A 26,587-nucleotide genomic window follows, 5' to 3' on the forward strand; every position below is an offset into this window, starting at 1 on the left:
GAACGCACTAATCTCGGGAACTACTGGTCCGATTTGAAAAATTATTTCGGTGTTAGATAGCCCATTTATCGAGGAAGGTCACAGGCTACATTTCATCACGCTACGGGCAACAGGAGTGGAGCCACGGGGGTAAAACCGCGCGGAGCAGCTAGTCTCTAATATACGCATTCTGCGACATATTATACACATTCAAACATTTATTTATAGCGCATTATTTATTGAATCACTAGCTTTCCACCCGCGGCTTCGCCTGCGTTTTCAAAGAAAACCCGTTCCCGTAGGATTTCCGGGATAAAACCTATCCTATGTCCTTTCTCGGGTATAAAAATATCTCTATACCAAATTTCATGCAAATTGGTTCAGTACTTAAGGCGTGATTGAGTAACAGACAGACAGACAGAGTTACTTTCGCATTTATAATATTAGTATGGATTATAATGCATAGAATAATATTTACCTAGTGTGTCTAGCGTGTGTGTGTCGCCGTAAAATAATTAATGACGTTCGTTTATAATGAGTTGTAATAGTTGTAACTTGTTACGGTGCATTTACACATTCGTGTTCGTCATTCGCGTCATTAGTAGACGAAACATACGTAAACGAATGTCGTTACAAACCACTGTTCACGCATTCGTAAGTAGTAGAGTAGATAAAGCATATATTAAAAATAACTTAAAATACTTTTATAAAATAATCTCTTGTATATTTTATCCCTGATCCTAAATAAATGTCCTGTGTACATACTTTGAATTAAATTTGTCCGTTTTAAGTAGCCAAAATCGAGTCGAAAGGTGAAGGAAAGATCTGATACATAAAAATATAGGTGAAGCTTTTAATAAAGCGCGTCAAAAACCACTCACACACACTTCTCAAAGTGAATATCGAGTGCACTATTTACACATGCGTGCTCGTAATTCGCCTCGCTATTCGCACGAATATGTAAATGCACCGTATCTTACGATGGTACCTGTACTAAAGAATTCTTAATTGTAATAACGTAGTACGTACCTGGAAGGTCACTACAGTTCAACCTGAGAGATGAAACTGACGGTAACAATACTACGTATGTTATTATCATTATGTCCTAATGATACGCTTTTCTAACTACTCTACAAATTTTCAGCTCGGAACATGTAATTGACCAATTTGCGATGGGGCTCCTGTTTACAATTTAAAAGATTATAAGATGAGACAAAACGTTTTACTTCTTGTAGAGACAAATTAAATTTATGGAAATTTTTAGTATTAGGACTACATGGTACATAATGACTTATGATCTCTTATGACGTTTAAATTGCGTGCGGTTAATAGTTTCTACATAAATAATAATTATTGAACAAATATATACTACCTAGCGTACAACAACACAAATTCTACTAATGTTAAATGTTTGTGAGGATGGAAAAATGGATATTTGTTACTTCTTTTATCATACAATACCTTAAAAGTTAATTAAACGCGACTTTAAACAGAGAGCAAAAGCTTAGTCTGGTCTCTTTCTGTGCACCAAATTTACATTTTCCCTGGCATTTCATATGAATTTCTCGCTATAATTAGTTTCAATACCATATCACTCTTATTATAAGAAAAATAGTTGAATATAATTTATGAGTGTTTTAAAACATTTTATATTTTATTCTCTCATAAAAGGACGTTTTATAAAAATCTTCGATAGTAGAGCCAGCAAGTCGCATTTAAGCGACGGCACCTTTTAGATATGCCTATTTTAATACGCTTATATCATTAGCTTCATTTTTAATTTTTGTTTGCGTGTATGTTTATATGTAGCCCACTCTTTTTGATGAGACACGCTTTAAACTTACAGATTTGATTCAAATTTTGTACACTTAGTATCAGTAACTTTACAGTAAAGCAATAGTACATTGGGGAAATGGGGGTATACCGTATAGGTATAGTAATAAAATACAGGTTTATTATAATAAAGTTTTATTTATTTCAAAAACCTATATGTTAAAATTACATTGTCAGGCTTAAACCAAAGCACCAAGTTACATTAAAATGTTTGAAAGAAGACATATTCATAACCATAAAGTATATAATATTCTAGTTTTATACATTTAAAACTTAAAACAATTTGTACATGTGTTTTTCATTATTTTAAATTTTATTATTATTTTAAAAATTAGATAATTGTTTTTACATTTTAAAAATAACATAGCCTATATACGACACATTAACTATGTTCGGTTACACAAAATTGGCTCTTACTTAATTATTTTGTATTTGCTTAATATTTTTATTGGCGTGGAATAAATTTAAGATGAATTCCCGTAGCTGTTTGTGTGGTGATGGGGCGTGCGTCGAACGCAAGAGTTTTGGGCGTATGGTCGGCTAACTCAACCCTGCACTTCTTCAGAACTGTCAGAAGACCAGCCGTCATTTGCATCTTGGCGAACCTCATACCTGGAAAAAGATTCTATTAGTTTTCAACAAATAAGCAATACTAATTACATGTAACAGATATATTATAATATATGTTGGTTAAAGCTATTTAGACTAGTTATTTAGACATTAAAGACTTGAACGGATTAAAAAAGCGACTTATGCAATATTTTATTAACCCGATGTTTCGCACAGTTCCCGTCACGTTATTCTTTAATTTCTTTGTATAATACTCGCGTATAATCAAATACAAAGAAATACTACAAAGATATAAAGTTAATTAAAATAATAGTGATAAAACCAAAACTATTGCCTAGTTAGAAAACTTTAAATTGAGATAACATATTTTGTTAAAGATATTTTTGCATCGATTTTTTAGAAGTTTAGATGTGAGTAATTTTTTTATGTGAAATTTAAAATACGTTTTTGAAATTTGCTATAAAAATAACAAAAACAGGAATATGTTTTTTAATTGTACTTACCCAAACATATTCTTGGTCCTTCTCCAAACGGCATGTATGTGAATGGCTTTATATTATCCTTCTCTGTGTCCAAAAACCTCTCCGGGCGGAATGTGTCCGGTTCGGGGAAGTTATTAGGATCTCTGTGCAGGTGGTACACTGGGATGTGGACGCGCATATCTTTGTTCAACACGAGTCCTGAGGGAAGCGTGTAGTCTTCTACCACCTCCCTGGTTAGCATACCGAGCACAGGGTAGAGGCGCAAAGTTTCGTTTATACAAGCCTGAAGAAATGGCGTTTCATGGATACATTCGTAGAATAACTTATTATTTTTCTTAAAGTACTCGTCAACTTCAGCAATAGCACGCTTTTGAACTTCTGGATACTTCGCTAATTCGTAAAGCAGAAAACTCAAGGTGCCCGAAGAGGTTTCGTATCCCGCAGCGAAAAACACCGTGGCTTGGGCACACAGGAGAGCGTTATCGACTTCCACTGTAGTTTTCTTGTCACCGCCCTTTATATTGGCAATACTGTCCCCGGTTATATATTTGTTTTGCTTCAAGCTGAGCATGAGATCAACAAAGTCGTGTCTACCCGAGTCCTTGTAGTCGCGCTGCTCGAACACGTCCACTAGCAGCTTTGAGAAGAAGTCACTGATTTCAGCGGGAAACGCAGTTAGACCTAACTTGTAGAACACCGACGGCCACAGAGCCCGGCCAATATTTCTCCATGCTCTGATGCTGGACATCTCGAAAATTTTTTGGCCAATACTAAGGAAGGGGTTCCTGGAATCCGTCAAGCATTTTGTGTTCAGCCCAAAAGCGCAAGATCCAATGCAGTCTATCGTGTACCTGGACATCATTAATCTGGCTTCAGTGCTCGGTACTGATGTAGCCTGATCCAATAATTTTTCGAGAGTTGTGGAACATTCTTCTATCAGATAGAACATTTTCTTCATTTTAGCTGACGAAAAGAGCGGCGTGAAATTTTGTCTGAGTATTTTCCATCTATCTCCGCCTATGAAAAATATGTTCCGCGTAATAACTTCGTTGTCGGTGTATTCTCCGACTTCCCTGCTATTGAAGTAGTAGAAGTCCTTCAACATAATAAGTTTGATGTAATCGGGATCCTTGACGACGAGGGCGGGTTCCGTTCCATAGTAAGTTCCGACGTACGGTTCTTTTGGAAATTTTTTACAAATATCACTCATTACTTGCGGCAAATATGTTTTCAAAAGGAGATAATCTTTGTAATTCCCGAAAAATGTGGTCGGCTCGAGATAGGGCACATTGCGCTTTTTCCAATAATCGTATTTTTTTGTGAATAAATAGTAACATAAAGATATTATTATAGTGACGAAGGACACGACTATAAGATAGGCCATTTTGAAGGCAGCTACCGACTGAATGGGAGACGGCCATGCCATCTACTTATATAGGACAACTTAGAGCCTAATTGAACGTTCGGAACACACAATTTGATTAAAACGTTTATTAATTTTTCTCAAGTCATTACAGATAACATTCACTTACAAAAACATTTCAAAGAGTATACTTACAGGGTGTAATCGTTAAGTGTGCACACGCGATTATTCCATAACTATAACATAACAGATATCAAAAAACTTTAAACTGATATTGAAAGTACTTACATAATGAGTAAAATGACAATAATAACTTTTTAAAAATGAAATGAGAAATATCCAAAAATGTTACATGAAACGCTCCCATACATTAAGTATGAAATATGAATATTCCAAACATTTAATATGAAATGTTTGGCTTTTTTATTTGATTTTGTGCTTTAATTACTTCGCAAATTTTAATTACAGTTCATTTAGAGACTGTAAATAGAGCTCGATGTGGAATACAATGGTCTTACAATGGTATTCCAAATCGAGGATGTCATTTCGAACATTTGCTTTGAATACAAAATGTATGGGAAATAAAATGTATGGAAGAGTTTCATGTAACATTTTTTGATATTTCTCATTTAATTTTTAAAAAGTTATGGAATAGTAAAAACAATTTCAATTTTAATAGAACAATATTATGTGAGGTATCACTACCTAAGCGTTTATACCTAACTAGCTTTCCACCCGCGGCTTCGCCCGCGTTTTCAAAGAAAAACCCGTTCCCGTAGGATTTCTGGGATAAAACCTATCCTATGTCCTTTCTCGGGTATCAAAATATCTCTAACAATTTTCATGCAAATTGGTTCAGTAGTTAAGGCGTGATTGAGTAACAGACAGACAGAGTTACTTTCGCATTTATAATATTAGTAGGTATGGATTAATTAAGCGGGCCCCGAACTATAGTAGATCGCCTGATGGTAGTCGATCACCACCACCCATAAATATTTGTAGTGTAGTCGTAGAGCCTCTACAAAAGCGTTGTGAGTTGCAGGAGACTCTACAAAAGTTTTACCCGTTTTTAAAAGGTTAGAAATAAGAAAAGGATCGTCGACGGGAATAAAGGAATAGACTGGAAATAATTATTAGGTATTTCCAGTAATAAAAATCCGAAAATACATTTTAACATTACCTATTTATTTATTTATAATTCACTGTACGCAGATTACACTGAGAAAAAAATAGTTTTCTTGTACCTATATTTATTAATTAGCGGCTTACTGGCTCAAAGATATTTCTTCCAGACAACCGTAGGGCAAAGGATAAATTATATATAATTTTGTAATATATAAAATTCTCTTGTCACAGTGTTTGCAGTCCTCTGAAGCTCCTCCAAAAGGGCACCATAGTATGAAAGCTTCGGTAGAGCGGACATCAAAAGTAACTTAATATCTGTTTATTCGAGATATTCTTATAGAATAATATAATTTATACATTTAAATATTACACATAGATACAAATATACAAATGACTATACGCACAACAACACCTAGAAATGGTAAATCTATACATATAATAAATCTGTAGAAGGGTCAATTCTGTACATTGAAAATATTGAAAAAATAAATAGCAGGGGGAGTTACTGGATCGATACTTAGCCCAAATATGTGATTAAAAAAATTTTTGTCTGTCTGTCTGTCTGTCTGTCTGTCTGTCTGTCTGTCTGTCTGTATGTGAAGACTTCACGTGAAAACTAACGGTTCGATTTCGATGAAACTTGGTATAATCATACCTTATTATCCTGGGCGTAAAATAGGATACTTTTTATCCTGGAAAAATACGTAGAAAAAAATTAATCTTAATTTTTCAGTTTTATCCATAGACGTTGTTCTGTAGAACCGCGAACACACGTTGCGTATTATTATAGGCCTAGCCGTATTTGGGTCCAATAGATATTTATAAGATGTCATTGTAAGAGTTACACAAAATGGAGAAATAAACCATCCACGCGAAGACTGACATCCGCGCGGACGGAGTCGCGGGCGGAAGCTAGTATCCAAATAAAAATAAAGTACATATTACATATATACATTATACAGTATACAAGCTTTTTTAAGGGGGAAAAATGAAATGATCTTTATTCCTGTTTTTTATGTGATAATAATTGTTTTTGCATGATGTTTTCTCTAGAGTTAATATACTTAGGACAGGAGGCATCATATAGGTAAGTGAATTGAGGACTTTTCTATAAACGTCATTTATAAAATACTAGCTGCGCTCCGTGATTTCACCCGCGTGGCTTCGCTTCTTTTGGTCTAAGCGTGATGATATAATATAGCCTATAACCTTCCTCTATAAATGGGCTATCTAACACCGAAAGAATTTTTCAAATTGGACCAGTAGTTCCAGAGATTAGCGCGTTAAAACAAACAAACCCTTCAGCTTTATAACATTAGTATAGATTGACAGATGGTATGATTGTGGGTGGAAAGCTTGAGCTTTTATTTCAGGCATTCAGGCATTCGCTACCTATATTAAATTCGTATTTACGGAAGACAAGTAATTGCGTTCCCCTCTACGTCATGGTCTAAGGTCATGGTATTGACAATTTTAATAAAAATTTCTCTGGCCTTGACATTTTCTAGAATTCAAAATTTAAGTTTCGAAAATGGTTTCGAAGAAGTTTAGTTGATCGCTCCTAAACACGCAATAACCTATCTTATTTTAAGTCCCTCTACCTTTATCTCTAATTCTTTATTTATTTTATTTTTATTGCCATGGCTAAGATATTTATTTTTTCTTATTCGCATTTGTTGCACGTATAAAAATGTATGTATCCAAAACTGTGGATAATGTTGTTGGTTGGGTATAACTGCAGTTATACCTGTATTTAGATTAAGTTTTATTGTACAACTAGCTGTTGCCCGCAGCTTCGCCTGCGTGGAAAAGATAAATAAACATGATACAAATTTTCACCCCCTATTTTATCCCCTTGGGGGTAGAATTGATCAAAATCCTTTCTTAGGGGACGCCTCCGTCCTAACATCTACCTGCATGCCAAATTTCAGCCCGATCACTCCAGTGGTTTGGGCTGTGCGTTGATAGATCACTATATCAGTCACATTTGAGTTTTATACTATATATAGATTAACCACTATTCTGCTGTTTATTATCCCTAATAAAGAAAAATAAAATAAAAATAAATTGTAATGTGAAATACTGATATATATGATATCTAACAATACAATATCATTTACCTATTTAACACAAACATACACAAGAAAAAATGTATCTACTCTATGTATTTCCTCGGCTTAAACTCAAACACAAAATAATGTTAATTTATATTTTACTAGCTGCTCGGTGCTCCGCGCGGTTTAACCCCGTGGTTCCACCACTATTGGTCGTAGCATGATGATATATTAAAGCTTTTAACCTTCATCGATAAATGGACTATCTAACACCGAAATAATTTTTTAAATCGGACCAGTAGTTCCCGAGATAAGCGCGTTCAAACAAACAAACAAACAAACTCTTCAGCCTTAGGTATATTATTTGTATTAATAGATTCAACTAGACTTCGTTTTTAAGCGCTTTTGAATTAAAGTATAAAGAATAGAAAAAAATTAGATCACGAAATGACGTTCTAACACGCGTCTTCTGCCTGCTGAAAAAGTTTAAAAGACTTCCAAATACTGACCATTTCAGGAAAAGCAATCGTTCATAGCCAAGTTGCCGCTACATAATACTAAAAGCAATCATGATTTACTAGATAATACTCAAAGAATTGTAATCAATTAATGTACAAATAAATTTATTTCATTTCATTTCATATTATGAAGCTGCTTATTTTGTATTTGAGTAACTAAAATTTATGTTTGAAAGTCGTTGTTCTATTTATTTTTTCATCAATCGAACTCAATTGCTCACAGTAATTCAAAAAACCCCAATTAATTATTTTGTCACCTTTAAACTGTCATTTAAATACTACTCTATTATTATTATTAGCAAAGATATTGTCAAAATATCTTGATGTTATCAACATCAAGGGCATATACAGAACTCTTTCACAAAATAAATTAATTCGAAATACCAAATCAATATCATGTAGTATATATTATATTCTCTTTATTTTGTTTTAATATTGCGTAGAAGTATGGGCCCCTGTGTGCCCTCGCTCGTCACAAGTTGGGCGAGTAGAGGCAATCACGATAGCGTAGAGAGTAGATAGAGCCTAAATGTGTATGATCGGCCGTCACTGTAGACTGTAGAGTGTAGATGGTTTCAAATATAATCGCCGCCATAATGGCGACAAACATCGACGATCGTTTGTTGGGCCAACGCTGCCCATTGTGTAGAGGGCAATGAGCATATATTAAAATACAGTAAGGAAAAAAACACTATCTAATATTTTATCGATGTAAAATTACCCCCGCATCAAGTTGCAGAGAAAAGAAAAAATATGTATGTATTTATAAATGAAAATCACGTATGATTGTTTTAAACTGAATAAACAATTAAATTTATTTATTTATCTAAACCTCTTTTATAAGCGGCATTGAAAAATCATAATATTAACATGTGTCACCGTAAAATTGTAAATGACCTTCGATAATGCTCTCTTGCAAGTAAAAAAAATGTGATTTGTTACATGCTGCTTTTATTTTAGGGAATTTTAAAGCGATCTTGTATTTACCAAAACAGTCCTTGGGAAAGAGCGAGGCGCCATATTTACTTTGAATACCTACTGTATTGTTGCCCTTATCTTAATATTACAGATTATATTTTATCTGGCATTTTATGTAATTAGTGTGATACTTAATCATATCAAAAAACACCTATCTACTTATTACAAAATAATAATATATCTATTTAAACGTATTCATAAAATTTTAATTTACTTGAATTTCTTTGAATGTATAATAATTTATATTTGCATCTACGATCTGTTACACAGTTTATTGAAAGTAAGTGAACTGCGAATATTTGCATTAGTATATACTGCTATATCATCTATTTATTTATAAAATATATAAACGAAATATATCTATTACCTAGTATTTATACGTTAGAGCATTTTCGTTGGGGGTAACGGGGATGGTAAAGCATTAAAATAAACAGATTTGATCATAATATAAATCACATTTATTTATTTATTTCTGATTCCTTACAGCTATTCATACAATAATTACATAATAATTGAACAATACGCCAATGAAAAGGAATTCCGTTAATAGAATTATTATAAAGAAACATTTATTAAAAAAAATCACTAGCCATGTTTTAATTTTACATTATCAACTTTATCATGGCCCTCGGAAATAAAGAAAAACCTTGTTTTTCGTAGTTACAATATTATTACAATATAAAGTCTGACTAAACGAAGTCTTACAATTTATCGCTTCGTGGCTAACGCCTGATAATACTAAACGACTTTCTAGAAAAAAAACTTACAACGATTTATACAAATGTTTATTATCCTTAAGGCTATGTCACAGAATACATAATAGTTTAAATAAAAAAATAATTAAATATAACTTTATTTGTCTCATCACAACATTAGGTAAATAGATACATTGCTTGCAAATACATAGTGAGTGAGCTTATCAACTAGTGTTGTGAGAGACTGGTGCCTGAAATAGGTTTCGAGGAACCTGGAATAGTAGCTAAATGCTACGCTATTTTATAAAACTTACCATAGGTAAATAATAAAAAATCCATGCTTAAATGGAAATTATTTTTATGCTAATAGCTTTTAGAGACCAATATTATAAAAACTAAATCCGGTTGCAGGAAATTGGAGCTTAATAATTATCGTTACTTTGGATTATTTTAAAGCATTTTTACTGTGTCGTAAGTTACTTAGTATGTTCGGGGGATGAATTTAAGATTAATGCCTGACCCTGTCTGCGTGGTGGGGGCACGAGGGTCGAATTCTAGTGTCTTTGGCATATCATCTGCTAACTCAACCCTGCACTTCTTAAAAACGGTGAGAAGACCAGCCGTCATTTGCATCTTGGCGAACCTCATACCTGGAAAAAAGAACATTTTATTAGAACTTCTACAAAAAAGCGAACTTAAGCGATAAATATATCAAAAGTATATAAGTATACTTCAGTGAAATGTGTACTCTCTTTGTATTATATGTATTATTATTTATTTTGTTCTTTTATACACGTTTAAGTGTTTATTGTTTATCATTTAATAGAAGCTCAAACATAGTGTAATTTTCTATCCATTCTTAATAGCAATTATTTTGAAATTTACAATATAAATAATTAAAAAACAATAAACTTGCAACCATAAAAAAAATATCTATGAGAATCATTCCTTTTCAAATATGTACCTATGATTCTTCATAATACTTAAAAAATAGTACAATATCACTTACCCAAGCATATTCTAGGTCCGTCTCCAAATGGCATATAAGTGAACGGCTTAATGGTATCTGGTTCCAAGAACCTCTCCGGGCGGAATGTATCGGGCTCTGGGAAGTTGTTGGGATCTCTGTGCAGGTGGTACACTGGGATGTGGACGCGCAGATCTTTGTTCAACACGAGTCCTGAGGGAAGCGTGTAGTCTTCTACCACCTCCCTGGTTAGCATACCGAGCACAGGGTATAGGCGCAAAGTTTCATTCGTAATAGCCTGAAGATACGGTGTTTCATTAACACTCTCATACGATAACTTGTCATTTTTCTTAAAGTATTCGTCAACTTCAGCAATGGCACGCTCCTGAATCTCTGGGTTCTTTGCTAATTCGTAAAGTGCGAAACTCATGGTCGCTGAAGAGGTTTCGTATCCCGCTGCGAAGAATATTGTCGCCTGGGCACACAGAAGAGCGTTATCAACTTTCATGGTAGTTTTCTTGTCATCGCCTTTTATATTGGCAATACTGTCCCCGTTAATATATTTGTTTTGCTTTAAGCTGAGCATGAGATCCACAAAGTCATGTCTACCCGAGTCCTTATACTTGCGCTGCTCAAACACGTTCACTAGCAGCTTTGAGAAGAAATCACCGATTTCAGAGGGAAAAGCGGTAAAACCTAGCTTGTAGAATACAGACGGCCACAGGGCACGGCCAATGCTTCTCAAAGCTCTGATGTTGTTCATCTCGAAAATCTTTTTGCCGATATGAAGAAAGGGGTTGTTGGAATCGTTGACTGCCAAGCATTCTGTGTTCAGCCCAAAAACGCAAGATCCAATGCAGTCTATGGTGAATCTGGACATGAGATATCTTGCTTCGGTGCTAGGTACAGTTGATGCGTCGTCCAATATTTTTTCGAGTACTGTTGAACATTCTTCTATTAGATAGAACATTTTCTTCATTTTAGCCGAAGAGAACAACGGCGTGAAGTTTTGTCTGAGGATCTTCCATCTGTTCCCGCTTTCGAAAAATACATTCTGTGTAATAATTTCACTGTCGGTGAAGTCTCTGATCTCTCTGCTGTTGAAGTAGTAGAAGTCCTTCATCATAATAAGCTTCAGGTATTCAGGATCCTTGACGATGAGGGCGGGTTCCGTGCCGAAATAGGCACCAACGTACGGCTCATTTGGGAATTTTTTACAAATATCACCGATTACTTTCGGCAAATATGTTTTCAAAAGGAGGTAGTCTTTGTAATTCCCGAAAAACGTGGTAGGCTCGAGATGAGGCACATTCCGTTTTTTCCAATAATCGTACTTCCTTGTAAATAAATAATAACATAATGATAATGTAATCACTAAAAACGCGACTATGAGATAGGCCATTTTGAAGGCAGTTCACGACTGAATACGACGCGGCCATATCATCTACTTATATAGAAGAACATGTACATAATTGAGCGTTCGGAACTAAGTTTGATTATTACGATTGTACATTTTTCTGAAGTCATTATAGATAACATTCACTTACAAAACACTCCGAAGTGTATATTCTATATGTATATGAGATTGTTTACAATATGTCAATAATTAATAAACAGTTATTACTGACTACTTCGTCAGGTTCAAGGTGGTCTAATATCAATAGGTCATATGCGAATTTTTAATCAAACAGGAAAATTATCATAATATACATTTACGTTTTTATTTCCAATTGTTATCTGGTATCAGGAAACCCTGCGAGAGAACACGAAAATAAGCCAATGTAAACAATGATAATCATATACAACGATAAAACAAATCTTTCGAGGTGATTGTCATAAGACACACGAAATATTCTAAACCATAGTTATTATTAAAATAATTTAAAAAATATAATAAATATTGTAAACGAAATAAAAGGATGTTTTGTCAAATAAATAAATATTTCTAGTCAATTTTCACACACGGCACAATATAACCATACTAAGATTTCGCTTGTGTTACGGAACCTGCTGATAAACATACATACACATTTAAGTTTAAATAAATACTTATATAAGTAATTAACACCCAGATACAGAGCAAACATCTATGTTTATCACACAAATATTTTCCCTGGGATCGAATCGAATCCATGACCATTTGCTTGGAAGGTAGGGTCGCTACCATACTACTACTTATTATTAAAAAAAAAGTACCAACCAAGCCAATCGGTCAGTCAAGATACAATATATTTATTAAATACATAATACTGAGCATTGCCAGACACTTTTCGTAAACCGTACGTTCCGCCAGACGCTATAAGGCGACCACAACATATATTTTATGTTGTGATTATTTTAAACATAAATAAAATGGTTATTCACCTGGCAACGAAAAAAAAAAAATAAAAGAAGATTTTTACTTTTCCGTTTTTGAAGTCGATTGTTTATTTTTATTTAATACTTTTTAATATATATTTTTCAACACGAATCAAACGAGCCCAAACTCGAAAGTTGAGTCAATAATTCAATATATTACTGAGTTCCTATGGCCACTTTCCGATTCCATCATCAAATCAGCTATACGTCATGATAATGTTTCATCGCTATCCAATTTACATACGGTATACAAAATTTCAGCTCAATCGGTGACTGGGAAGTGAATCAAAGTTACTTGCTTCATTTCAATTAAGTCATCGAGATCAGACAAAAATGCTCATAAAATAAAAACTACTGGGCCTATCTAATTAAAATTTTTATGGAACCAATTCGATACCATTCTGCACCAATCAAAAAAGAATCACGTAAATCGGTTCAGAAGCCTCGGAATAATCGGTAAAAAAATATATATGTATATATATACCGGCCGAATTGATAATCTCCTCCTTTTTTTGGAGTCGGTTAAAGATAGTAAAACTGCTTTGTCATGATGATGTTGTGAATTGAATGTTAAAAACATGGAGATTATAATAAGTTACGTAACTATTTGAATGTTTTGATATTTCGCATGTATAAAAAACAGCATGACTCGGCACATTATTGAGTTGAAATTATTAACACGGGAATGAATTATTAGCCCTTAAGTATATGAATTTGTATTCTATGATTAGATGGTACGAAAAACTGGCTATAGACGATATGAGAAGGAGCGAATAATGCGAAGGAGCACGCGCGGCCCGAGCATGCTCAGGCGTCTCCACTTGAGCGGCTCGGCCAAATGAGCCGCTCATTCGCCTGAGCATGCTCAAGTGGATACAAGGCTTTTGAGGTGGAATTTATCAAAATCCTTACTTACGTCATAGTAGCTTTATGCATGCAAAGTCTAAGCCCGATCGAAATAAAATTGACATAGATTCATACAAACTTTCATCCCTTATTTAATCCTTTTGGGGGTAGAATTGATCCAAATCCTTTCTTAGGGGATACCTACCTGCATGCCAAATTTCATCCCGATACGTCCAGTGGTTTGGGCTGTGCGATATAGATCACTATATCTGTGTGATATAGTCATATAGATCACTATATCAGTCACCTTTGAGTTTTATATAATATGTATATAGATTATCTCAGATAATAATTTTACAATTGAAGTGGCTTGCTAATATGTAATGCGGAATAACAGATTTATAATAGTTATGGAAATATTCACAACTAGCTTTCTACCCGCGGATTCGCCCGTGTTTCCAAAGAAAGACCCATGCCCACAAGTAACAAACATACACGCACACATGAAAGAAAGAAAAGAAAAGAAAAAATCCTCAAAAACATCCATCCTCACAAACTTTCACATTTATAATATTAGTAGGATAGGATAGTAGGAAGGACTAGTAGGATGGGATAGGATAGGATTGTATATTTGCATGGACGCATTTACAAAAAGCTATGCATTATGTTTTGCGAATATACACAATATAAACAAATTACTAAATATAATAAAAAAATACGAATATAAACAAAGGAAAATAAAACTGAAGATTGTATTAGATTAGATAAACAAATAAAAATCTGTTCATTTTTTTATTTATATCATTCTTATCACAAGAAAAAATAACCTAACCTCATAATCTTTTTATCAGCATTCCACAGCAGCATTCACTGAACTTTATTAGGTACGTGGTGTAATTTATTTATTATAAATATCACATGCAAATTGAACCTTAATTAATAAACATATTATAAAGTATATTTTGTGGTGAAATAATTTTAATTTCCAAAATTGTTGATTACCACCTGCAAAGATATCTTGCATGCATATGAAAAGTATTGACACGTCTTATTCAGTATCTATTATTTACTTCTTACTTTTAACTAGGTATAAGTACCTATTTATTATTTATAATAGTACTAGCGGTCCGTCCCGGCTTCGCCCGTGGTACATATTTATGTTTTCTCTACTTAAGAACCATCCTCGTACTTCAAGGAATATAACAAAAAAAGAATTATCGAAACGGGTTTCTTTTTTTATATTTATATACCTAATTACCTAGACGTTAGTTTTAAACTTCGGATTAGAATCATATTTTTCCTAGAGCTTATAGTATTAAATTATCTGTAGTAGGTATGTGATCAATATACCTACATTATACATCCAATACATCATACAAAAATCAAAAACACTCGTCGTTTCTTTTACTTTCAAGGTAGTTATTTGTATAATAAGTTAAATGGTAAATTATCTATTTATTCATTGACTACAGGTGCTTGAAAATCAAAAAGTTCAACATGGCTAAAAACTAAAGTCTCGATTATGAATCTACTGAGAATTTAATACGCTACGTACTACAAATGTTATTACTAATATGAATTATGATGTTAGCTATCTTGTCCTGCGAGGGTGCTGGTGTTTTACAATAATTAACCCTGTATAGGTATCTGACTATTTTCTTGCAAATAAATATAATTCGAATATGTATTTATAATTCAATTAGGACTATTAAAAAAAAATTTGATCAAAAAAATTTTATTTTAAAAAGTGTATAAATTGTATGAATTCAAGTTTCGTCGTGATACGGTGATACGTTGTTATCATACAGACATAAAAGCAGACGAACACACAATAATCCGCCCGTCCGCCCACTGCCCCACCTCATTATCTTAAAATAATCCGCCTTGGTGGTCAAATTTAAAGTTTGCAAGTGACAAAAATACTCAACTAGGTAGTAAATGGATATATTTGTTGAGTATACATATACATACAGATAAACAACTCAGTGATGCTTAAAACAAAGAGAACAGCAAAGTCATACTTACGATGCAATTTGAGGCAACTGGCAAGCATTTGTTGTCGACGATTTTAAAACCTAATTAATGTCCATAAGATATATGTATACCTGTGTATTGTATTGTATGGACTACGATTTTACGCGACATGACATGGATAATATATTTTGCTCTAATAAATGTAGCAGGCGCTTTTAAAAATATTTATCGGTGACCATAAAATTTTTCGCAATATAATAGCAGTGGTGGCTCAGTGATGAGGACCTCGGACTTCAAATCAATAAGTCGGGGGTTCAAGAGTGCAGGAAATAAATTGATTTTTCCATTTATCTGCGCGTGTTTATAACATCACCACTTCTTGAAGTCATCACCACTTCGTGAAGTTCGGCAAGTCGAAGAATCAAAAAGACGTGTGACCTCCGCCAACCCGGACTTGACCAGCGTGGTGGATTATCACCAGGTGGAACATCCAACATGTTGTATGCTAGAATTTTCCTCCATCCTAAATACCTTATTGTACTCGTGTTTATTATTCACTAAAACAAAATGTGAATAAAGAAAAATGCGTAAATCTGTTTGTTGGTTTTATTAACTCGTAGAGGGCAGTTAACCGGGTAATTCACACGGCTGGGAAGTTATTACCTAATGAGGCGCGCGACCCCGCAGTGCGATAGACCAAATATTATATTCAACCTGGTTCTTGTGTCTTCATTCTTCTTATTCATTGCTATGACTACAACGGATTGGTGGTTAGGGTTTTTTTTTCGTTTGTAAAATTTTCATTCGAGCTTTTTATGTTTTTTTTGTATGTTGAGCTGTTGTTTATGTGAGAGCTTTATTAAAAAAAACAAAAAAGAAGTCTACATATAGATTTCATATTACCTATTTATCATGGGGTACGGCCAAGCCGAGCAAAAAAGCGACACGGCCGTACTATCCCTTTCCCGTATTTATTATACAGATTTTATATCTGATAAATTCCTGCATCGATCATTACTAAGCAGGCTAGCTGATGATAATCTTACTTATAGATATTAATATTTTAAATACATTTAATTACTTTAATAATTCTAAAGCAGTCAAGTCAAGGGTCCTTACATACTCTATCATATTTAATACTAGATTTTCCGCGCGGTTTCACCCCCTGACTCCACTTATGTTGGTCGTAGCACAGTATTACAATATTATTTCCTAGGTAATACTGTGGTCGTAGTGTGATGATATAGCCTATAGGCTTCCTCGATAAATGAGCTATCTAACACCAAAAAAATTTTTCAAATCGGACCTGCAGTAGATCCCCATATTAGCGCGTTCAAACAAACAAACACTCTTCAGCTTTGTAATATTAGTATAGATTTCCTTTTCATACATAGCAATTTAGTAAAGTAATACTTATAGTAATAAATCAATTGTTAGATTTTTTATTAGTTCGCGACCTTCCATAAGTCGTGTGACAGCCGACAGGTACCTACTGAAGGTAGACCTCTGTACCTACTGTAGTTTTGCATGACAATGTATTGTTAGAGGTTATTTTATATACATAGAGTAAACGTTTATTAATTGTTATAACTCATTTAAGCGTTTTTGTATCGTCATCCCTGCTTATATAGGAATAGGATGGAATAAGGTATGTTGGAGAGTTTGTGTGGTGTTCACTTAATAATTATAAGCACTAATACTTTCTATTCGATTTTGATGAAATTGAACTTATGTTCTAGGTTATAAAGTCTATAGACAGGCATTCTTATTTAGATTTAAACTATATACGAATTTTTCTAAAAAGTTAAAAACTTAAGGGGGTGAAATAAAGGATGGTAATTTGTAGGTAAAAAGCTTTTCGGTGACGATATGAAAAATGCTTAATTTCGCCCAATTTGAATGCAGTTTTAATGAGGTAGGTATAATATACGATTCTTTATTAGAAATGTTAAATTCATGATGTTTGTAAAATTAAACAAAAATTTGAGTGTAACCTAGAACATGATGATAAGGTTTCTGTGTCATACTGAAACGACGTTTTTGGTACTCCGGAAATCGAACCCAGTACTTATCGGTCTATCGTAGTATAAACCTGTAAAAAAATTCAATGCTGACTATTTCCAAGTACTAAATTATCGTTGTAGATTATATTTTATGTAGATGCTGATCTCGGACCGTCCGGGTTGACCTGGAACAAAAAATATCCTTTTATTATTAAATTTGCTAAACAAGAATCTTTCTAATGGTAAAATAATTATTGAAATTCGTCGATTACCTATTAGTTTAGAAGTTTAGATTATATCTATGCATTGTTTAAATTATTTTATGTAAAAGGTATTAACAAGTGAGATAAAGATTTTTTTTTTTTCATTTTCATTGCATTTCATTTCCACAGGTAAAAAAGTGTTAATATTAGTAATAATTTAATAGTTTTTCCTTGTGTTCAGAAAACTCAATTACCTGTAGATTCGTCTCACATAATATGGTTTCAATAAAGTAACAGATATTTTTATAAGAAGATTACTTAACTATCATAGGCGTTAATAATTGAATTTCTGCAATGTTTTTCTAAATAACTCGCATACTTGATGAACATTTATTTAAAGATTGCAATCTTACTAGAGGAATGTGTTATGATCCGGTTTTTAAATACTTAATCACTACGAAACGTAACTTTCTGTCTGTCTGTCTGCAGATCGATTACCCTATACCAGTATTTTACTCGATTTTAATAAATTGTGGAAAATTATGCTATGGAAAAGATACAGTCCCAATTTTGAGGCAAGAAAGCTTCAACTTTCAAATAGATGGAATAAATATACTCGAGCGAATTACACGAGCGAAGCCACGTGAAAGCCACTAGTTTATATCACATGGAAGGTCTCAAGAATTCTGTAATTAGAACCAATAACAAATATTATCACCTCTGTTAATTGTTATCGGCCTGTGGATTGTATGAACTTCCGCTAAAAGATTTACGAGAGGCTGTCACTATACTTGGATAAAATATAACATTAATTGGTTCTACATTGGTTATGTCTGTTATCCTTGTAAACGCCAATTATCGTCTATTTTGATGTATATAGCTGTGTCGATCGATTTTTATCCCTAACGTGTGTTACAGTTTTTGCCGATTAATGTCCAATCAAAGTGAATTATGTTTTTTATAAAACTCATGTGTTATGGCTGTAGGTAGATAATTGTACTGTTTGGTATCTTTTTACTTATATACGGGTTCATTTTTAAGTACATTTTGTGGTCTGGATGTTTTAAGATCTCTGGCATTTGGTCCAACAAATTTTGTTGCATTGGCCAATTTTGTATCTTACCTGAAAAAGCACTAATTTTCTTCTGTGATAACGGTGATGGAATACAATCACCAGACCATTAGCTCATTATTTCACCCCTCTTTTGTAGAGATACTAGCTACTTACAGCGACTGCGCCTGTGTTGTCCCGAGATTAAATTACAGTCCAAAATCCAAATGCTAGGTTACGAACTTTTAATAATATTTAAACCCTTGTTAAATCTGTAGATTACTTTTTGAGAAAAACACATTATCCTCTCATTGTTAGTGTAAATACGTATATTATTAGCAAACATTAAAAGCAGTAAAAATTCCTACAAAACTATCGGTGTTGTGTTGTTCAATATGTAGTTGAAGCAAACTGAGCCGGCATTGTTTACCCTGTTTTATATTGAAGAGTTCAATATAGAACTTATAACTTATTCTTTGTTACTAATATCCTTGCTCCCATTATACCTTCACGTACCAACGTCCGTTTAAAATAAATCCATTTAAGACATGAACATGTTTCCTCAAAGCAATAGCAATGATTTGTATAACAAGTGATATTGTCATTGTTCTAGGTCGTGTTATTAGGAAACGGAAGCTTAGCACAGACGCCCTAAGTCTAAAAACTTATATACAGGGTGTCCCACCGTCGGTATACTAATCTCAAAGTAGGTTATAGTTTTGCTTACGTAGAAATACTTATAAAAATCCGGACGCATTTTTTTTTCAAATAGATGAATCCTTAAAACTGACATAGAGTTTTAACAATTCATTTCTCCCCTAACAATTAGCAACCCGCCCAATTTTATCACCCGCACGTGACTCGTGAGCTACGGTTTAAGATTATGTTTTCATTTACAGAATGCTCACATTAGCGAAGCGGTATAGGCCGGCTGCGCGAAGCTAGAGAAGAAAACATAGCAAAAATTTTGTTGCTTAAGTATTTTTACATGATCAGTGTACGCAAAACTAACAACTAAACCTATAAACAAGTCCCTTCGCGCTTAGTATACCCATAGTGGGACACCCTGTATAACGCTAATTGCCTTCCGATTGCTGTAAAAACTGATGCCATTAACACATTCATTAACTAAGGCATTAGTTTATATAGTAATTATAAAATACTAGATTTTCGCCCGCAGCTTCGCCCGCGTGGTTAAAGGAAAACCCGCATAGTTCCCGTTCGCGGGATTTTCGGGATAAAAACTATCCTGTGCGTTAATCCAAGTTCTTTCTGTCTTTGCCAAATTTCATGAAAATCGGTTGAACATTTTTAGCGAGAAGGAGTAGCAAACATACAACTTTCGCATTTATTATGACTAGATCGCGTCATTCCAATGTCGTTTTTTGATGAAAATAATCGCATAGAAATAAAAACATATCTACACATATTTACTTATTGTTTTTAAATAAATCAAAGGGCATTGAAACTTTCTGGCATATCAAACCCGCCGCCATTTTGATTTTTTTTCAAAATCGCGGCGCACGATTAAAGTGGTATGTATGGATAGAGGATACATACCTAGACAAACAAAAAAATGTCTAATAACATAGTACCCTAAAGCGTCACATTACCGAGATATTTGGAGGTAAATAACAGTTTATTAGAAGAAAGTAGGTAGATTCATTACATAAAAACATACATACATTACATAAAAATGTAAGTAATGTAATGAATACCTACTTTCTTCCTGTAATAATAATAATCTACCTGGGAGTGATTAGTTGGAGATAATATCATGCATATTATAGACACGTAATAAGTCTATTTTTAGTGTTTGTTGTACTCATAAGTGAATATTTACCTCCAAATATCTCGGTAATGTGACGCTTTAGGGTACTATGTTATAGGACATTTTTTGTTCGTCTATGTATCCTCTATCCATACATACCACTTTAATCGTGCGCCGCGATTTTGAAAAAAAATCAAAATGGCGGCGGGTCGATATGCCAGCGTCCATACAAAAAGTTTCAAACCCCTTTTATCATTAGTTTTCGATAAGATAATTTTTAAGCAAAACAGGGACCGTAGACAAAGTAACAATTCAAAAACGATAACGAAGTTAGAAAAGGCAAAAATGTATGGGATTGACATACGCCGCGTTAGATCACGTGGTCTATCTAATGTCAATCCCATACATTTTTGCGATTTCTAACTTCGTTATCGTTTTGTAATTGTTACTTTGTCTAAGGCCATATAAACAGGTAATGTTTAAATTAATTCAATGTCACTTTAAAAATGCTGATCATACAGACAGTAAACATTTTGAATTTGAGTTCATAAATACAAAATTTTGCATGCTAATATTTATATGGCATGACATGTAAGTATGGACTTCCTGTATAAAATTGTAACATCTCCACACCATGTTTTATGCAAATAAAAAATTTAAATAACCCGCTGTTCACACTGCATAATACCGCAACTATAGGTTCTCGAATCTCGAAGCTCGATATCTATTTAGTGACATTGACAACCGTGGTAGGGGCTTCGGAAAAAGTTCACTCAAACAGAAAAAAGCTCATGCGAGCTGTCTCTGGAAGTTATTGAAGTCGTGTTAGGTTTTAATAAATCCGTTGAGGGCTATTGAGGCGTGAAGTGAACACAAAACATTGAATAAACTCGTGTACAACGATATTTTAACACGCTCTATGTATAATGTAACCGATATCTATACTAATATTATAAAGCTGAAGAGTTTGTTTGTTTGAACGCGCTAATCTTGGGAACTAGTCTACTGGTCCGATTTGAAAAATTCTTTCGGTGTTAGATAGCCCATTTTTCGAGGGAGGCTATAGGCCAACAGGAGCGGAGCACTGCGGGTAAACCGCGAAACACAGCTAGTCTTTTTATAAAAATACATTTGAAATAGCATTTATAGTACTACTTACCTTACTACTACTACTAGTAGTACTTACGACTTAAACTTTGGCTTCGAACGTGGTTCATATATTATTATATTGATATATATATAGATTGTAGCACTCAGAGATCACGTTTGTACATATCCACCATTGAAATAATTTTCGCAATCGGTCGAGTAGGTAGTTCCGGAGATTAGCGCATTCATACAAACTATTCAGCCTATGAGCCTGGGTCACTTTAATTTTATAATTTTTTTTATGTGAAATAAATGATTTATTTATGATTATTATTTATTATATTATGTAAATATAAGTATTTTAATAAGTATGTTATTTGTATCTATAGTGCATAATTTATACTTATACACATAACACAAGTCACAAAAAAAACGACTAAAATATGAAAAAATTCGTGGAAAAATGTAAAGAATCAAAAGTTTGTAAACATGTGTCATCTGCCTACGTGCACTTTGTAGCGCCATAAAATCGTACTAGATAATATTATGATCTAAATCTTTACAGGAAGCTTATATTTCAATTTTCAACATAATAACAAATTTGGTGATGATGATGGTTTATCTAGATTTGCCTGTTATAATAAAGAGACACAGTTTTTTCATTTGATATATTTTTATTCGAACAGCTTATTATCTTTTTGTGTTAGTCATTTAATCAATTCGGTTTTAATGAATTACACTTTTTTCTCTAATTTTTTGTTGAGTTTTTGTAGACATCTCTGAATTACACAACTTCAAAAAAATTCATTAAAAGAAAAGAAAGAAATTAAGAAGAGATCAAGAAGAATCTTGATATTTACTAGGTACATATATTATTATAGTATTACATTATCTACAGTAGGTATCATTACATTGTATAAAACAAAGTCGCTTTCTGTCCCTATGTCTCTTTGTACGCTTTAATCTTTAAAAGTACGCAACGGATTTTGATGCGGTTCTTTTTAATAGATAGAGTGATTCGAGAGGAAGGTTTTAGTATATTATTTATTAGGTTTTAGACAAAGCGAAGCCGCGGGCGGTAAGCTAGTATAATATATAGATAATAGATATACCTAATATAGTGTTATTTTCCGGGCTATAAATTCGCAATAATTCAACCTAAGTTTTCCGGTAAACCCACGCAACGGCATTTATAATAGTATCACATTTTTATAAGAAATCCTATATTTGAAAAACAAAATGGCGTAAATAATTAAATCCGATGATTTAGCAAATGTCTGCCTCGTACTAATGAGATTGTAATTTAATCAGCTTTTGAAAAACCATTCCTGCTTTTTAATTATTTTAATTGGCGATTTGGGAACCCTTTGGGAAAATACAACGAAAATATAATTTAAAACTAATTGCTCCAGGGATTTACTTCCGAGTCAAATACTCTGAAATATTTTACATAAATTAGAATATAATATGTACTTTCATATTATGCATTGAATCTATACTAATATAATAAAGCTAAATAGTTTGTTTGTTTAGTTAATACGCTAATATCATGAACTACCGAACCGATTTAGTTCTTACTTCTTACCTACCTACCTCATTTATCGAGCAAGGCTATTTGGCTAATATTAGCAATCTAAGATGAAAAGGAGCGCATCAATGCTAGTAAAACCGCGGGGCACAGCTAGTGATGCTATAATTAAAAAAAAAACAAAGACAAATCTTGTTATATATTCTAATACTAGCTTCCGCCCGCGACTCCGTCCGCGCGGATGTCGGTCTTCGCGTGGATGGTTTATTTCTCCATTTTGAGTAGGTACCTCTGACAATAAAATCCTATAAATATCTATTGGACCCAATTCCCAAATACGGCTAGGCCTATAATAATACGCAACGTGTGTTCGCGGTTCTACGGAACAACGTCTATAGGTAAAACTGAAAAATTAAGATTAATTTTTTTCTACGTATTTTTCCAGGATAAAAAGTATCCTATTTTACGCCCAGGTTAATAAGGTATAATTATACCAAGTTTCATCGAAATCGAACCGCTAGTTTTCACGTGATGCCTTCACATACAGACAGACAGACAGACAGACAGACAGACAGACAGACAGACAGACAGACAAAAATTTTTTTAATCACATATTTGGGTTTGGTATCGATCCAGTAACACCCCCTGCTATTTATTTTTTCAATATTTTCAATGTACAGAATTGACCCTTCTACAGATTTATTATACCTATGTATAGATAGATGTGCTATTAAAAAAAACATTTCAACACATTATTTAAATTCATATTCGTGGCTGCTATAAATTATATTACACACACATTTGACCGTATGTGTCACAAACCATATGTTCTTGACCCCTAATCACGTGACCTTAATGTTATCTAAATAATTAATTCATTTTGAAAAAATGTAGGAAGTGCTGTATGAAAGTTTCACTGTAACCTTGACAACCAAGGTCCGGTAAGGTGCGGTCGATTGTACCTACTATCAATCTGTTCATAACCCGATCATTGTCACACCGTTTGAAACCTTTTTTAAACTTTTGGTTCCGCCAAGTACCAGCTGGAGGCGCTTGAGGCGATAGAGAGGCGTGCCAAGAGGCTCATAAACGACGATGAGCTAGTAGGCAAAAAACTCCAGAGCCTCGCTCATCGTCGCAGAGTGGCCAGCTTATCGGTTTTTTACCGGATACACTTTGGTGAGTGCGCTGCGGAACTTCACGAACTTGTTCCGCCATCCCCGTTCTTCCATCGATCGTCGAGGCGCACAGATTCTAGGCATCGCCATATGGTGGACGTTCCATGTACCCGGACTAAGCGGTTCGATTCTACATTCTTCATTCGAATAGGGAAACGCGTACCATCTTAGACCGCATCTCAGCTTTCCATCAGGCGAGATTGTGGTCAAGCGCTTCCCTATCCTAAGTAAAAAAAAAAAAAAAAAATTGCCTGCTCTTGGCCTGCTCGCTAACCATAAACATTGAACTAATAGCCAGAAACCGCGGCGTTACTTATGTGGTACTCTGAAAAAGTAGCCTTTGTGCTAATCCATAATCTCTATGTTACTCCAAAATATCACGACTCGATAAAAGAAACCCCCTCTTCTTTTAGACATATTTGCAAATAATATAAATGGAGAATAACTTTATCTGTAATGTTCTAAATAGATGGCATGGACCCCATGGCGAAGGTAAAAAGATAGGTTTGTAGTAAGGATTGAACTTGAAGGAGGTTGAATTTTGAAAATAAGGAAAAGGAAATGTAAAGGTAAGAGCATACAGAAGGGAAGAAAATTAGTATAACTCGTATAACTCATACTAGTTTTCCGTGTTACCAAATAGCAATGCGATATTCACCGTGACTATGCTAATTAAATTATTATCATCGGATTATGAAGAAATTGCCTTTGATAAAATCCACGTGTAGTGTGAGCAAAGAAAGTCTAGAAAATTACAGTGCATGGATCATTTGTTATGTACCGCTTAGCCAAACTATTACTATTATACATATATATACTACTAGCTTTCCGCCCGCGGCTTTGCCCGCGTTTTCAAAGAAAAACCCGTTCCCGTAGGATTTCCGAGATAAAACCTATCCTATGTCCTTTCTCGGGTATCAAAATATCTCTATACCAAATTTCATGCAAATTGGTTCAGTAGTTAAGGCGTGATTGAGTAACAGACAGACAGACAGAGTTACTTTCGCATTTATAATATTAGTAAGTAGTTTAGAGAACAAAAAGAAAAATGATGAAAAAGCTTGATTTAATCAACACAAAGCATAAATCTGCTTTACAAGAAAATCTAATTAAACAAAAGATGTTTATATAATGGAATAAATTATGTTCTGAATGTAATGAAAAAATTGTCTCGATTAGTGCAAAATTATACCTAGGTTCAAATAAAGAAGTTTAACCTACAAAATGGCTCGATTTACTTATTTATAAATAAATACACGGTATAATACATACATAGGTACCTATATTTAGAAATTAAATGCTTTTTAACGGATTTTAAACGCGATTTATTAATGCCTCGGGGACTGCCGGCCGCGGTAAAGCTATTGCATGCTATGCCTTCAAGCCACACCTCCGCCCGTCGGAGTGGGGAGCGTGAGGTTTTTTCGTTACGGAATTTCTCGATTCGGTCCCCGCGCTCAAGGCCCGCGATAGAAGCATGAATTAAAATTCTTTAATTTCTAAATGTATTTAATACTCTACTAGAAAATACTACATAGGTATAGTTAATTGATCTAGAAGTCTAGAATACTGAATATTATAAATATGTATAACAATTGGCGTTCTTGTCGCCATATAGCGATTTCTTGCTTGAAAATTCTTCTACTCTCGACTTGCCAGTAATATCGATTTGTAGAAGGAGAGAAAACTGTCTCAAAAGTTTTTGATTTTGAATTATAAAAACAAACCCGTGTGACGTGTGTTTTATTTCATATATTCATTGTTCATGTAGGTGTTCTTGTTTCTCCAATCCAAGCTACGCAACAGGGAAGTAGGTAGTCTATATTATGAATATTATGTATAAAATAACAGTAATTTCAATATCTATCGATGACATAATGACTCAAAAATGATTACAGTCAGGTGTCCCTATTAAGCGTACTTTACACAATGTTTTATGTTACCAGCCTCAATAATTGATCAATTACTTAACAATGCAATGCTGTGAATAAATTCATTCGCTCTACGCAGAGTTGCCATATG

The 26,587-nt window shown here is 33.8% G+C and overlaps 2 protein-coding genes across 2 annotated transcripts; both read right to left on the bottom strand.

The window, feature by feature from the left end:
- Positions 1–2,177: 2,177 nt before the first annotated feature.
- LOC123700336 (cytochrome P450 6B2-like) lies at positions 2,178–4,257 on the bottom strand. Its single transcript, XM_045647520.1, has 2 exons — positions 2,886–4,257; positions 2,178–2,424 (listed from the first exon to the last, which is right to left on the bottom strand). Exons 1-2 carry the CDS (start codon positions 4,246–4,248, stop codon positions 2,258–2,260), a joined length of 1,530 nt encoding a protein of 509 aa, XP_045503476.1. The 5' UTR covers positions 4,249–4,257; the 3' UTR covers positions 2,178–2,257.
- A 5,130-nt stretch (positions 4,258–9,387) lies between these two features.
- LOC123700423 (cytochrome P450 6B2-like) lies at positions 9,388–11,971 on the bottom strand. Its single transcript, XM_045647633.1, has 2 exons — positions 10,607–11,971; positions 9,388–10,247 (listed from the first exon to the last, which is right to left on the bottom strand). The coding sequence occupies exons 1-2, from the start codon at positions 11,964–11,966 to the stop codon at positions 10,078–10,080; spliced, it is 1,530 nt and encodes a 509-aa protein (XP_045503589.1). The 5' UTR covers positions 11,967–11,971; the 3' UTR covers positions 9,388–10,077.
- Positions 11,972–26,587: the final 14,616 nt, after the last annotated feature.

The sequence above is a fragment of the Colias croceus genome, chromosome 19 (genome assembly GCF_905220415.1).
Source record: "Colias croceus chromosome 19, ilColCroc2.1".
Taxonomy (NCBI): domain Eukaryota; kingdom Metazoa; phylum Arthropoda; class Insecta; order Lepidoptera; family Pieridae; genus Colias; species Colias croceus.

Bases quoted from the DNA above. Each gene is read 5' to 3' on its own strand.
- LOC123700336 (XM_045647520.1), bottom strand. From the start codon at position 4,248: ATGGCCTATCTTATAGTCGTGTCCTTCGTCACTATAATAATATCTTTA. The intron at 2,425-2,885 runs GTAAGTACAATT...ATCTTTTTCCAG, and splicing joins AGGACCAAGAATATGTTTGG to GTATGAGGTTCGCCAAGATG.
- LOC123700423 (XM_045647633.1), bottom strand. From the start codon at position 11,966: ATGGCCTATCTCATAGTCGCGTTTTTAGTGATTACATTATCATTATGT. The intron at 10,248-10,606 runs GTAAGTGATATT...TCTTTTTTCCAG, and splicing joins CGGACCTAGAATATGCTTGG to GTATGAGGTTCGCCAAGATG.